This window comes from Saccopteryx leptura, chromosome 8, assembly GCF_036850995.1.
Source record: "Saccopteryx leptura isolate mSacLep1 chromosome 8, mSacLep1_pri_phased_curated, whole genome shotgun sequence".
NCBI lineage: Eukaryota > Metazoa > Chordata > Mammalia > Chiroptera > Emballonuridae > Saccopteryx > Saccopteryx leptura.
The window spans coordinates 55351709-55365321 of record NC_089510.1 but is presented as its reverse complement, the minus strand read 5'-3'; the positions used below and the strand labels follow the sequence as shown (position 1 = coordinate 55365321).

At 40.0% G+C, this 13613-nt stretch overlaps 1 protein-coding gene and 1 non-coding gene across 2 annotated transcripts in view; both read right to left on the bottom strand.

The window, feature by feature from the left end:
* The window catches only part of IQCG (IQ motif containing G), a 53830-nt gene that overhangs the window by 24326 nt on the left and 15891 nt on the right, over positions 1-13613 (bottom strand). The window contains exons 4-5 of the mRNA XM_066346978.1: positions 9363-9592; positions 4460-4588 (exon numbers count right to left, since the gene is read on the bottom strand). Of these exons, the coding sequence (XP_066203075.1) occupies positions 4460-4588; positions 9363-9592 (359 nt within the window). The remainder of the gene's footprint in view (positions 1-4459; positions 4589-9362; positions 9593-13613) is intronic.
* Positions 8850-8951, bottom strand: LOC136380221 (U6 spliceosomal RNA). Its single transcript, XR_010746897.1, has one exon. It is a non-coding gene; the product is annotated as a U6 spliceosomal RNA (small nuclear RNA).

Here is a 13613-nt window from a genome sequence, read left to right as displayed (position 1 = left end):
TATCAAGGAGCCTAATTACATAGGTCAAGGAAAGAGTCTTTGTCAATACCACACAATTCATCCTCTAAGTAGTACACTTCAGTGGTTTTTGGTCATTCACAGTTGTACAACCACCACCACTATCTAATTACATAACAGTTTCATCATCCACCAAAAGAACCCCTGAATTCACTTGCACGCACTCTCCATCCCTCAGCCGTCTATGTATGAAACTTCTCTTGCAGGAGTGGAGGTGGGGTGGGGAAAGTCCAGGTCTAGCAGCAAAGGAGCCTCAGAGGAGCCTTCTGTGGATAAGGATGTTTCCCACACCCTCACCCTTGCTGGCCTGCACAACTCAGTTTTAGCAAGAATCCTGTAAAGTCAGTTAGGAGAGAATCCCTACTATTGCTATCTGATCACCCTGGATATTTGACCAAATTCCTCATTCCCCACCCTTGATGTCTAAGTCCTGGGTCTGCCTTGGGCAAGAATTCTGTTTAATTAGTTTAGCAAGAATCTGCTGCCCTTTATGTCTCCTTTTAGTAATTATCCATCCACCAAATCCCTCACTGTTCTTGTTGACTGTAAGTCCCCAGCAGCCTTTACTGTACTGGGACTGAGCCTGATCTTTCTCCTATTGTGATAGTTTTGACACCTATTGCAATAGTCCTGAATAAAGTCTTCTTGCCATTTTAACAAGTGTCAGTAAGACTTTTAACAGTATCTCAGTAAAACTTTTTACAAAACCAAATAGAAAATCTTGTTTATCTCATACACATCACTAAACTGTATGTGACTTTAAAAGTACCAGTCACGCCTGACCTGGCAGTGGAGCAGTGGATAGAGCATCAGACTGGGATGCGGAAGACCCAGGTTTGAGACCCCGAGGTCGCCAGCTTGAGCGTGGGCTCATCTGGTTTGAGCAAAGCTCACCAGCTTGAACCCAAGGTCGCTGGCTCGAGCATGGGGTTACTCGGTCTGCTGAAGGCCCGCGGTCAAGGCACATATGAGAAAGCAATCAATGAAAAACTAAGGTGTCGCAACGCGCAACGAAAAACTAATGATTGATGCTTCTCATCTCTCTGTTCCTGTCTGTCTGTCCCTGTCTATCCCTCTCTCTGACTCTATCTCTGTCTCTGTAAAAAAAAATAAATAAATAAAAGTACCAGTCACATACTTAAAATACTAAAGACCATTTGTCAATGATTTACCCAAATCTAGATATAATTTTCCAATTAAATAAATCTAGATTGATGCCTAATTGGAAGAAAAATTAAAAGAAGAAATTATTATAATAATCCTATATATAGAATCAATCACTTGCAAACTGTCTACATTGAGCTTTAGACTATTTTCTCCCTCCTAAGTAATGGTACTTTTTTTTTCTTACTTTTTTTCACTTAGCTATGTACGAGAAACATTCCTCCAGATCAATCATATAGCTCTTATTCATTTGTTCTAATAGCTGTATGTTTTTATTTTATAAATTAATCATTCAAGTACTCCTCTATTGAAGGAGATTTATGCTATTTCTAGGTATTTGCCACTGTGCTACAGTAAATATTATGTATATATATCTAATTCCCCCCCCCCCCCCCATAGGCTAGATTTCCAAAAGTAGGGCTTCTGGGTCAAAGGGATATACATTTGTTTAGCTTTTTTTTTTTTTTTTTTTTGTATTTTTCCGAAGCTGGAAATGGGAAGGCAGTCAGACTCCCGCATGCGCCTGATCGGGATCCACCGGCATGCCCACCAGGAGCGATGCTTTGCCCATCTGGGGCATCGCTCTGCCGCAATCAGAGCCATTCTAGCACCTGAGGCAGAGGCCAAGGAGCCATCCTCAACGCCCTGGCAAACTTTGCTCCAAGGAGCCTTGGCTGCAGGAGGGGAAGAGAGTGACAGAGAGGAAGGAGAGGGGGAGGGGTGGAGAAGCAGATGGGCACCTCTCCTGTGTGCCCTGGCCGGGAATCGAACCCGGGACTCCCGCATGCCAGGCCTATGCTCTACCACTGAGCCAACCCGCCAGGGCCCAGGATTTATTTTTTAATTTTTATTTATTGATTCTAAAGAGAGGATGGGAGAGAGAGAGAGTGCGTGCGCACGAAACATCGATTTGTTGATCCATTTGTTTATGTATTCACTGGTTTATTCTTTTTTTTTTTTTTTTTTTACAGAGACAGAGAGTGAGTCAGAGAGAGGTATAAACAGGGACAGACAGGAACAGAGAGAGATGAGAAGCATCAATCATTAGTTTTTCATTGCACGTTGCAACACATTAGTTGTTCATTGATTGCCCTCCCATACGTGCCTTGACCGCGGGCCTTCAGCAGACGGAGTAACCCCTTGCTGGAGCCAGTGACCCTGGGCTCAAGCTGGTGAGCCCTTGGTCAAACCAGATGAGCCCACGCTCAAGCCGGCGATCTCGGGGTCCCAAACCTGGGTCATCCGCATCCCAGTCCGATGCTCCATCCACTGCGCCACCGCCTGGTCAGGCTCACTGGTTTATTCTTGTATGTGCCCTGACCAGGGATTGAACCCACATTCTTAGTATATTGGGATGACACTCTAACCAACTGAATTACCTTCCGGGGCCTGTTAGTTTTATTATACAGATGTGATAACACTATATTATTTCTAGCCTTTCTTTTTCTATTTAAAATTGTAACAGCCCTGGCTAGACAGCTTGATTAGTTAGAGCATAGTCCTGAAGCGCAGAGATTGCCAGTTCAATCCCTGATCAGGGCACATACAGGAACAGCTTAATGGTCCTGTCTCTCTCTCACCATTCCTCTCTCACTGAAATCAATAAATAAGTCTTTTAAAAAATTATAACATAAACAGCCTGGTCCATGGTGGATAGAACCTCGACCTGGAATGCTGAGGTTGCTGGTTCAAAACCCTATGCCTGCCTGGTCAGTGCACATAGGCCAAACAACAAGCAAGCAATGAACAATTAAAGTGAAGTGACTATGGGCTGATACTTCTCGCTCCCCAACCTCTGTAAAATCAGTAAATAAAATCTTTTAAAATTATAACATAAAGTTTCCCCATGCTATTATAACTTTGTAAGCAGTACATTTAACAGCTTCATAACATTATCCATTAAACTATAGACTCTCTGTTTGATAATGTAATTCCATATATTGTGATTCAACCTAATAAAATAACAGATTCAGACATTTGCTGATATATATTTATGCACAAAGATGTACACTGACACATTATTTGCTACAGCAAACATAGAAACAAGCTCAATGTTCAAACTCAGGAAATTGTTAAATAAATTATAGAATAGTACATACATAATAGTGAATATTATAAAATTACAATTAGGTATATATATTTTCATTTTCACACCTAAACCATTTTTCAGAAAGTTACACCAGTTTATTCTCCCACCAGCAATATACACAACTGCTCATTTTCTTGCTTGCTTGCCAACAATGCATGTTAAGTTCATAATAGTAGCTATTATTGTTATTAAGCACTAAATATGTGCCAGAAACAATACAAAGTGCTTTACATGTATAAATGAATCAATTCTTCATAATAACTCTAGTACAGAATTTATTATCAATACTAAGGTACAAAGGAAGAGTAATAAATTCAAGGAAAAACAATCCTACTTATGCAGGCAAGATCTACACTTTCTCATTCTGAGTACTCAGGGTTCATATAAAGAGAATTTTATCTTGGTCCCAAAGCATTTTGATTGTGTTAAATTTCTTTTTCTTTTATTCTTTGTGTGTGTATGTGTTGAATTTCTGTGTCTGTGTGTGTGTGTGACAGAGACAGCAAGAGACACAGAGAGAGTGACAGATAGAGACAGATAGGAAGGGAGAGAGATGAGAAGCATCAATTCTTCATTGCGGCTCCTTAGTTGTTCATTGATTGCTTTCTCATATGTGCCTTGACAGGGGGCAACAGCAGAGCGAGTGACCCTTTGATCAAGCCAGCTCAAGCCAGTGACCATAGGGTCATGTCTCTGATCCTACACTCAAGCCAGCGACCCCTTGCTTAAGGTGGTGAGCCCATGCTCAAGCCGGTGACCTCAGGGTTTTGAACATGGGTCCTCTGTGTCCCAGTCCGACACTCTGTCCACTGTACCACCACCTGGTCAGGCTTGAATTTCTTAAAGCATGAAAACCTTTGGAATTAATTAAAAGACTCTGGAAAAAAAAACTTCCCTGAGCATGCTTTTATTATCACACAGGAATTTTCAGTGAACTCAATCATAAGAAAGATTACTATGGGATAGGAAGAATACTCTTGATACACTGTACATTGTACATACAGATCAATGAAGCCCTGAAATCTGAATTATTGTCCCAAGAGAACTAGGAATAGAACCCAAATTTCTGACTTCTAGTTATCTTCCCTGGGAAGCACAAATTTTATTTGTTTTAGAAATCAAAGACTTTCAGTGAGAGTTTTACAGGACTTTAAAAGACAACAAAGAAAATGAACCTATTACTCTGACCTGGCAATGATGTCATAGAAATGCATTTTGTTTTCCCTCTCTTCACTCAAAGATTTCAGGAGAGTGGTGAAAGTGCCTGCATTTTGCAACTCCTGCATGGTATCTGTAATCACATCACTGAGAAATTGCCTGTAAGGAGAAAAAACCCTAAGTTAATAAAATATATATTTGTCTACATTCACAAAGGGCTGCAGAAATCACACAGTTAAGACCCAAAAGGAACTTCATAACTAAGTTGGAATTATTTCTGGAATGTCAGAGTAGTTTAGTAAAATCAATGAAAGGCTGTGGCTAGTTAGCTCAGTTGGTTAAAGCATCATGCTGTGGCCCTGGCCGGTTGGCTCAGTGGTAGAGCGTTGGCCTGGCGTGCAGAAGTCCCGGGTTCGATTCCCGGCCAGGGCACACAGGAGAAACGCCCATCTGCTTCTCCACCTCTCCCCCTCTCCTTCCTCTCTGTCTCTCTCTTCCCCTCCCGCAGCCGAGGCTCCACTGGAGCAAAGATGGCCCGGGCGCTGGGGATGGCTCCTCGGCCTCTGCCCCAGGCGCTAGAGTGGCTCTGGTCACAACAGAGGGACGCCCCGGAGGGGCAGAGCATCGCCCCCTGGTGGGCGTGCTGGGTGGATCCCGGTCGGGCGCATGCGGGAGTCTGTTTGACTGTCTCTCCCCATTTCCGGCTTCAGAAAAATACAGAAAAAAAAAAAGAAAAAAGAAAGAAAGCATCATGCTGTAACACCAAGGTTGCAGGTTTGATCCCCAGCCAGGGCATGTATGGAAAGTGCCTAATGAATGCACAATTAAGTGGAACAACAATGAATGCTTCTTTTTTTCTCTCTCTCCCCCTTGCTCTGTCTCTCTAAAATCAATCAATAAAGAAACACACACAAAAAAAAAACTGTTAAAGAATTCTTCACATTAATAAAGGCAAAAGGAGAAAATCCACATTATCATTACAATTAATGTAGAAAAGGCATTTGGCAAAATTTAACATACATTATTTATAAACAAACAACAAAAACTCTTAGAATACTAGAAATAAAAAACAACAACTTCTTTTTAAAGTCTCTAAGCACTTTAACCTGACCTGTGGTGGCACAGTGAATAAAGCATCGACCTAGAACACTTAGGTCACTGGTTCAAAACTCCTTGGGCTTGCCTGGTCAAGGCACATATGGGAGTTGATGCTTCCTGCTCCTCCCCCCTTTTCTCTCTCTCTCTGCCCTCTAAAATGAATAAAGTCTTTAAAAAAAATAAAGTCTCTAAGCACTTTAAAAGTTATTTATTTATTTATTTATTTACACTGCTCACGAAAATTAGGGAATTAGGGAACGTGCAGATAGTCCAGTACTTTCAGCTTTTTGTATAGTGCATTTTCACCAATGAAATAAAAGTTGGTTTTGCATCTCATTTGCATAATCAAACAACTTTCTTTGACTTGTTGTTTTTCTGATGGTTTTGTTTATTTTTAAAAAATCAAATGCTTCTTTATCATTTCATATTCATTTTAAAATATCCCCTAATTTTTGTGAGCAGTTTGTTTATTTATTTATTTATTTACTTTAGTCAGACAGACAGACAGAAAAGGAGAGAGATGAGAAGCATCAACTCATAGTTGCACCATTTTAGTTGTTCATTGATTGCTTCTCATATGTGCCTTGAGCGAGGGGCTCCAGATGAGCCAGTGACCTCTTGCTCAAGCCAGCGACCATGAGATTAAGTCTATGATCCTACACTTCAGCCCGCATCTTCATACTCAAGCTGATGAGCCCGTGCTCAAGGTTATGACCTTGGGGTTTCAAACTTGAGTCCTCAGCATCCCAGGGTGATGCTCTATCCACTGTGCCACCACCTATCAGGCTAAAAAATTTATTTGTTTGTTTGTTTATTTATTTATTTGACATACTATATTGAGAGAGAGAGGGAGAGAGAGACAGGAAGGGAGAAAGAGGGAGGGAGGCTGGGTAGCTCAGTTGGATAGAGTGTCATCCAGATAAGCCAAGGTTGCAAGTTTGATTCCCAGTCAGGGCATATACAAGAATCAATCAATGATGCAACAACAAATTGATGTTTCTGTCTCTCCCTTCCTCTGTGTCTAAAATCAATCAATAAATAACACACATACAGACCTAATAAAATTGTCACAATTTGCAAAAGAATAATTCAGAAGAGAGTTTATCTTTGGGAGAAGTATGAGGGGGGCTGGGATTAGAGGCTTCAATTTTATTTGGAGCTATTTTATTAAAAAAATGGAAAGCTAGGCCCTGGTCAGCTAGCTCAGTTTAGAGTGTTGTCCTGAAACAACAAGGCTGTGGGTTCAACACTTGGTCAGGGCACACACGGGAAGTAGCCAAAGATTGCACAACTGTGTGGAACAACAAATGAATGCTTCCCTTCCCCCCCCCTCTCTTTCTTCCTCTCTCTCTCTAAAAATCAATAAAAATTAAGCCCTGGCTAGATAGCTCCGATTGATTGGTTGATCCCAGAGCGCAGAGGTTGCTGGTTCGATTCCCTGGTCAGGGCACAGACTGGAGCAGCTCAATGTTCATGTCTCTCTCTCCCTCCCCCTGCCTCTCTCTCAAAAAAAGAGCTCAAAAGCAATCATGGTAAAATGTTAGGATCTGGTGGTTATACAGATAAGTATTTATTATTTTATTCTTTCCAGTTTTCTTCATTTTTGTAATAGTTCATAATTTCAAAAAAGTTAAAATCACTTTAAATTATAAAAGAAAACAAAGAGCTAATAAAACCCTCACATTTTAACATGAGTAAACCCAGATTCAGAAAGGTTAAACGACTTGCCCAAATCACAGAACTAGTTTGAGATAAATCTAGAATCATAATCCAGGTTTACTGACTCATAGTCCATTGCTCTTTATATTCTCTTAAGTAGAAAAAAATGTACACTGCAATCTAACCCTTTGAGTAGTGAGTTCTTTTCATGCTTGCTGACCCCTGGGAGTGAGTTTTTTATTTTCATTAAATAAGTGAATGAATGCTCTGGATGGTCAGGAGGCACGAGGACGTACATGAACGTTCGTACTACTCACAGGGCTAATGTCCTGATACAGAGTGAGCAAGAACTACACTTACTATGTTACACAGTAATTTATTATAATTCACATAAAAAGATTCAGTAACTTTTTTTCTTAATAAAGTATACTGAAATCAGGAAACTGACTTGAGAGCTATGAGCCTCACACTGAGAAGGAAAGGATGTTAACTAGCCTGACCTGTGGTGGTGAAGTGGATAAAGCATCAACCTGGAATGCTGACATCACCGGTTCGGGTTTGAAACCTGGCTTGCCAGGTCAAGGACCATATGAAAAGCAACTACTGTGAGTTGATGCTTCCTGCTCCTTCCCCCTTTCTCCCCCCTCCCCCCCATCTCTAAAATCAATAAATAAAATCTTAAAAAAAAAAGAAAAAGAAAAAAAATAGGATGTTAACTAGATCAGGCAGTTTATAAGTAGGACAACTTTCTGTCATGTCTGCAAATCTGGGCCAGACTGATTTTAACAAGAGACATTAATTACTCTTCTGGTGAATGTCTAATGCAGGGGTCTGCAAATTTTTTCTGTAAAGGGAAAAACAGTAAATATTTTTGGCTTTGCAAGCCACAAATTCTCTGTTCCAGCTCCTCAGCTCTCAGCTTTGCTGCTGCAGCATAAAAGCAAACACAGACACAATGTAAATCAACGTGCAATGCTGCATTCCAGTGAAACGTATTTTCAAAAACAGACTACAGGCTAGAGATGGCCAGTGGCCCTAGGGAACTACCATATGCTCTCACCAAAAATCCTTACCATACTGTTGTACCCTCTTTTAAACCTGTCAGCCAGTTGACAACAAAAAACTGAATAATGAGACAACGGAAATTGAGACTGCCTTTATTTTTATTCTACTGTTTACGTGTTATTTATTTCTTAAACATTTTGCTTTATCCCTTTACCTTTTTCACCCAACCCCCCTTCTCTCTGACAGCTATCAGTCTGTTCTGTGTACTTATGCTTCTGTTTCTATTTTGTTTGTTAGATTTTTTGTACATTAATCTGCACACATATAAGTGAAATCATATAGTATATGTCTTCCTCTGACTGGCTTATTTAAAAAATATGGAATGCGCCTGACCAGGTGGTGGCACAGTGGATAGAGTGTTGGACTGGGATGCGGAGGATCCAGGTTTGAGACCCTGAGGTCGCCAGCTTGAGCCCTAGGTCTTTGGCTTGAGCAAGGGGTTACTCGGTCTGCTGAAGGCCCACGGTCAAGGCACATATGAGAAAGTAATCAATGAACAACTAAGGTGTAGCAACGAAAAACTAATGATTGATGCTTCTCATCTCTCTCTGTTCCTGTCCATCTATTCCTCTCTCTGACTCTGACTCTGTAAAAAAAAAAAAAAGTGGAATGCTTCACGAGTGTGCAGGTCATCCTTGCGCTGGGGCCATGCTGATCTTGGTATCAGTCCAGTTTTAGTAAATGTGCCAAGTGAGTATACTACTGCCTTTAAAAAACCACCAGGATTAAAATATAGCTTGAAAGTTGGCTACTTTGATGATGGCTGCCTCTTATTAATGGATAAAGCATCACAATAACTACCAGCCTGTGCCAGGTATTTGAAGCCTTATTTCTAATCCTCACACCAACATTGCAAAGTTGCTATCATTCTCATTTTTTTAAAATCCCAAACAAAGGCTCAATACTTGCTCAAGATCCTAAACGCTCTCATACTTTCAATCGCACCACACTCCGTCTAGGCAGGCTCTAGCTAACCCTAGTGTCAGCAGTCCCTTTGGATGGGAGGACCAATCCTTAGGAAAGGAGAGCAGCCAGCCACCCTTTCACTCACTCTCTATCCACCTCAAAATATACACATTGCTACATATCCAAACATGCTCGCCGTCCTCACCTATCCATCTGAATTTTCTTCAGTGTCTCTGTAGTCATTACGGTCTGCCTTGCAGGTTTACTGAGGATAAGATCTTGCATTTTGTCAAATTTGTTGGCAAATTGGCCTCCTTGTCTGATTTCCGGCAACTTGTGTTGTTCTTGAGGCAAGACCGCACTTTTCAAAGTTCTTGAGATCTCCGGGGGTTCTACCAAGCTTTTTTCTTCTAAATTCATTTCATTGTTCTTCTTCTAAAAACAATAAATGATGTTTTATGTAAGACAGATTTTAAAAGGGTAAAGAAACAAAGCTGAGCGAGGGCCTCTCCCTACACTTTCCAGCTTCGTTTTCTCCCACTTGTACTCTATACTAGAAGAGAATTACTGTTCTCCAGCCACACCAAACCGCGTGTCCTGCTGTTTACACCCTCCTGCCTCTAGAAAGCACCCCCAACCGCTCACCTGGTAACCCTGAAGGCTATGGCCAAAGGTCAAGTTCTCTGTGAAATAGCTCTATTAGCAACCACTCATCATGTTGTAATTCTAAACATACATATACACACATATCAGTTAGGAAGTATTTTTGTTTTGTTTTGTTTTTTTACTCATTTTTAGAGAGAAGAGAGAGAGGAAGTGTGTGTGGGGGGAGGTGGGAGGGTGGCGGGTGGAGAAGAAAGCATCAACTCTCTAATGTGCCCTGGCCAGGCAAGCTCACAGTTTCGAACAGGTGATCTCAGCATTCCAGCTCAATGCTTTATCCACTGTGTCACCACAGGTCAGGCCAGATTGTAAATTCCTTGAGAAGCAGAGTGTCTTAAAGACACTTGAGAAGTGTCTTAGAGATCTTGTTTCATTTCAATTCTTTCTGGTATAAGATTGGGTATTAAATAAATGTAGCTATCTTTATAATTATTCCATTACTTAGAAAAATGCCTAGGGTAGAGACGCAAATGTTCACTGAATATATATTAATTTGAGATCTAAAGAATGAAATCATACCAAAGAGCAGAAGTTGACAGTATATTCAGTAGTGTATATTTTGAAGGTCATGGGGGGCAAAGCCAGAGTAATTAATTTTTAGATAAATACTAAGGGGTAAGCATTACCATAGGAAAAACATGTATTTTCATTGATAATTCTTAATCATGTATTTATTTATTTTTATTGATTGATTTTAGCAAGGGAGAAAGGGGGAGAGAGAGTAAAGGGGGATGGGGAGGGGTGGAGAAGCAGTGTGCCCTGTGTGCCCTGACCAGGAATTGAACCCAGGACTTCTGCATGCTGGGCTGACTGATGATTCTTACCTAATCTGTGGCTAAAATCTTGAACTATGGAAAAGCCACATAACATCATGATCATGTATATGCACTCGGAAACAAGACTTTCTTCTTTGAATTTCTTACTGAACTGTGTTGACTTTAGGTAACTATCATTCCTATGTGTTCATTTTCCCTTAAAATAGGTCTAAAACTAGTAACTGCCCTTGTAGAATTATTATAAGGGTAAAATAAATTAATATACATTAAGCATTTAGAACAGTACGCAGAACTATGTAAGTTCTGCATTTGTTATGATTACTTATATTCTTGTGCACAGAAGAAAGGTTTATCTGCATATTGATACACAAAGCCTAGGCCTTCCATAAGCAAAGATTCAGATCTGAAGAAAACATCTGTAGGCAAGAACAAAACAAATTGCTGTCTTAAATAAGAATTAAAATTTAAAATATTCCTTTAAATTAAAAGTGATATGATGGACTACAAAGATATTAGAAGCCATAAAATTTCAGCAATTAAATGGGAACTTATCTGGACATAAAAAGTTTCCATATGTGAATGGTTAGTATTTTGGATTTTTGTTTAGGGAAGGCAGGGGAAATATCTATAAGGCTTAGGAAGCTGTTTTTCTGATTGCTCTAATCATGTCTCCTCCACCTTTATGCTTGGGCATCTGGAAAAAGCAGCGAATGTGTCAAAATGATTTACTGATTATTAGAAACAAATATGAATTTTTAGGAAAGAACTTGAAAGAACTAGCTAAATGTTCTATCTAGTCTAGTCACTGAAAGATTTTTATATAGCACACACTATGTATAAGGGACTAGACCCTAATGAAAAAGACAGTATTTCCTGTGAGCAGTTTCATTCCAAACCTACGTCCAATTACTCCCACTTCTGAAGAGTCTAGTATATTAGTACAGTTTCATCACTCCATTTCATAATTCTAACAAATGATCTACTTGGAGCTTTCTTTAGTTATAGAAAAGGCTGTAAAAAAGAGATAATGCTAACTAATTTTTCATCCCAAGGTTGCTATAAGGTTTAAACAATGTGAAGCCTTTGTGTGTGTGTGTGTGTGTATGTATGTATGTGTCAGAGACAGAGTCAGAGAGAGGGACAGATAGGGACAGACAGGAATGGAGAGAGATGAGAAGCATCAATTCTTTGTTGCGGCACCTTAGTTTTTCAGTGATTGCTTTTTCAAATGTGCCTTGATGGGGGGGGGGGGGGGCTACAGCAGACCACGTGACCCCTTACTTGAGCCAGCGACCTTGGGCTTAAACCAGATGAGCGCGCGCTCAAGCTGGCAACCTCGGGGCTTTTGAACCTGGGTCCTCCAGGTCCCAGTCCCAAGCTCTATCTGCTGCACCACCACCTGGTCAGGCTACAATGTGAAGCCTTAAGAGAAAAACAATCCAAGTACATACCAAAGTGTTAAAATGTATATCCTATGCAATACAGGGTAATAGCATAATAAGATTCATGATTTAGAGCCGTAATACTATGCAGTGAAAACAAATATTTTAAGAGATTCACAATTTTCAAAAATTATAAAACTAACTTGCATTGACAAAGAGGATTGTAAGCTGTCCTCAATCAAGATAAGATTGTAAGCCTTTATTCTTTATACTTCTATAAAATTATAAGCAGAACCTTTATTAAGCCAGAAAATTTTGTGGATGAAGATTACTATCAACCAGAATAGAATAGCGCAAAAGTTTTGTCTTTATTTAAGTAGTGACGCCTGACCTGTGGTGGCGCAGTGGATAAAGCGTCGACCTGGAAATGCTGAGGTCGCCGGTTCGAAACCCTGGGCTTGCCTGGTCAAGGCACATATGGGAGTTGATGCTTCCAGCTCCTCCCCCCTCCTCTCTCTCTCCCTCTCTATCTCTCTCTCTCCCTCTCTCTCTCCTCTCTAAAAATGAATAAATAAAATAAAAATAAAAAATTAAAAAAAAAACTAGCAAAAAGTTAAAAAAAAAAAAAAGTAGTGACTTGTTTTCATTCTCTTCAATCTCTATGATGGCAATTTACTGTTTTTATGCCTGAGAGTAACTTTAAGTATTATAAGACTTCATTTTGTAACAGAGTATTTTCTCTTTTTTTCATTCTTACTGAAGGGAAAATAAACAGGAAAGAAACACTAGTCTCTTCTGTACTATTTGTTAACCATCTTAATTAGTGAGTTAGAGTATTACGGAAATTAATTTGTTGTTAAATTTCTATAATACCCATTAAGGTCATTGTAAAATTGTCCCGAAAATCATAGAATGTTAGCAATGGAAGATACCGTATGGATCATTTAGTTAAATCTCCATCACATTTTACAAATGAAAAAAATAAGACCAAGAAAGTGAAATGAATTGCTTATAGCATACAACTAAACTGCAAAGGTCTCCTGACTCCAAATCTAGTGTTCTATTAAAATCTTATACAAACTTAAAAAAATTTTTCCATTCATTTTTGAAAGGAAGGGGGTGGGGGGAAGGGATAGAGAGAGAAGCTTCAACTTCTCCTCTTAGTTGTGCACCCATTGATTTCTTCTCATGTGCCCTGACTGGGGCTCAAAACCAGGGACCTCAGGGTTGAGCTGGCAACCCTGGTATTACAGGACCTCGCTCTATCCACTGTGCCACTGGCCAGGGCTTACATTTTTTCAAAATTGATTTTAAAGAGAGAAGGGAAAGGAGAGAGGGAGAGAAATATTGATCTGTTATTCCACTTATTTATGCATTCATTGGTTTATTCATCATGTGCCCTGTCCAGGGATTGAACTGGCAACCTTGGCATGTCAGGATGGTGCTCTAACCAATTGGACAGGGCTAAATCTTTTTTTTCTTCCTTTAAGTATTTTATTTATTGATTTTACAACGGGGGTAGATAGAGAAGTTATCGACTCATTGTTGCTTCGTTGCTTGCTTGTATGTGTCTTGACCCAGCAAGATCAGGGTTTTGAAGCGCGGATCTCAGCATTCCGTGTCAACACTCTATCT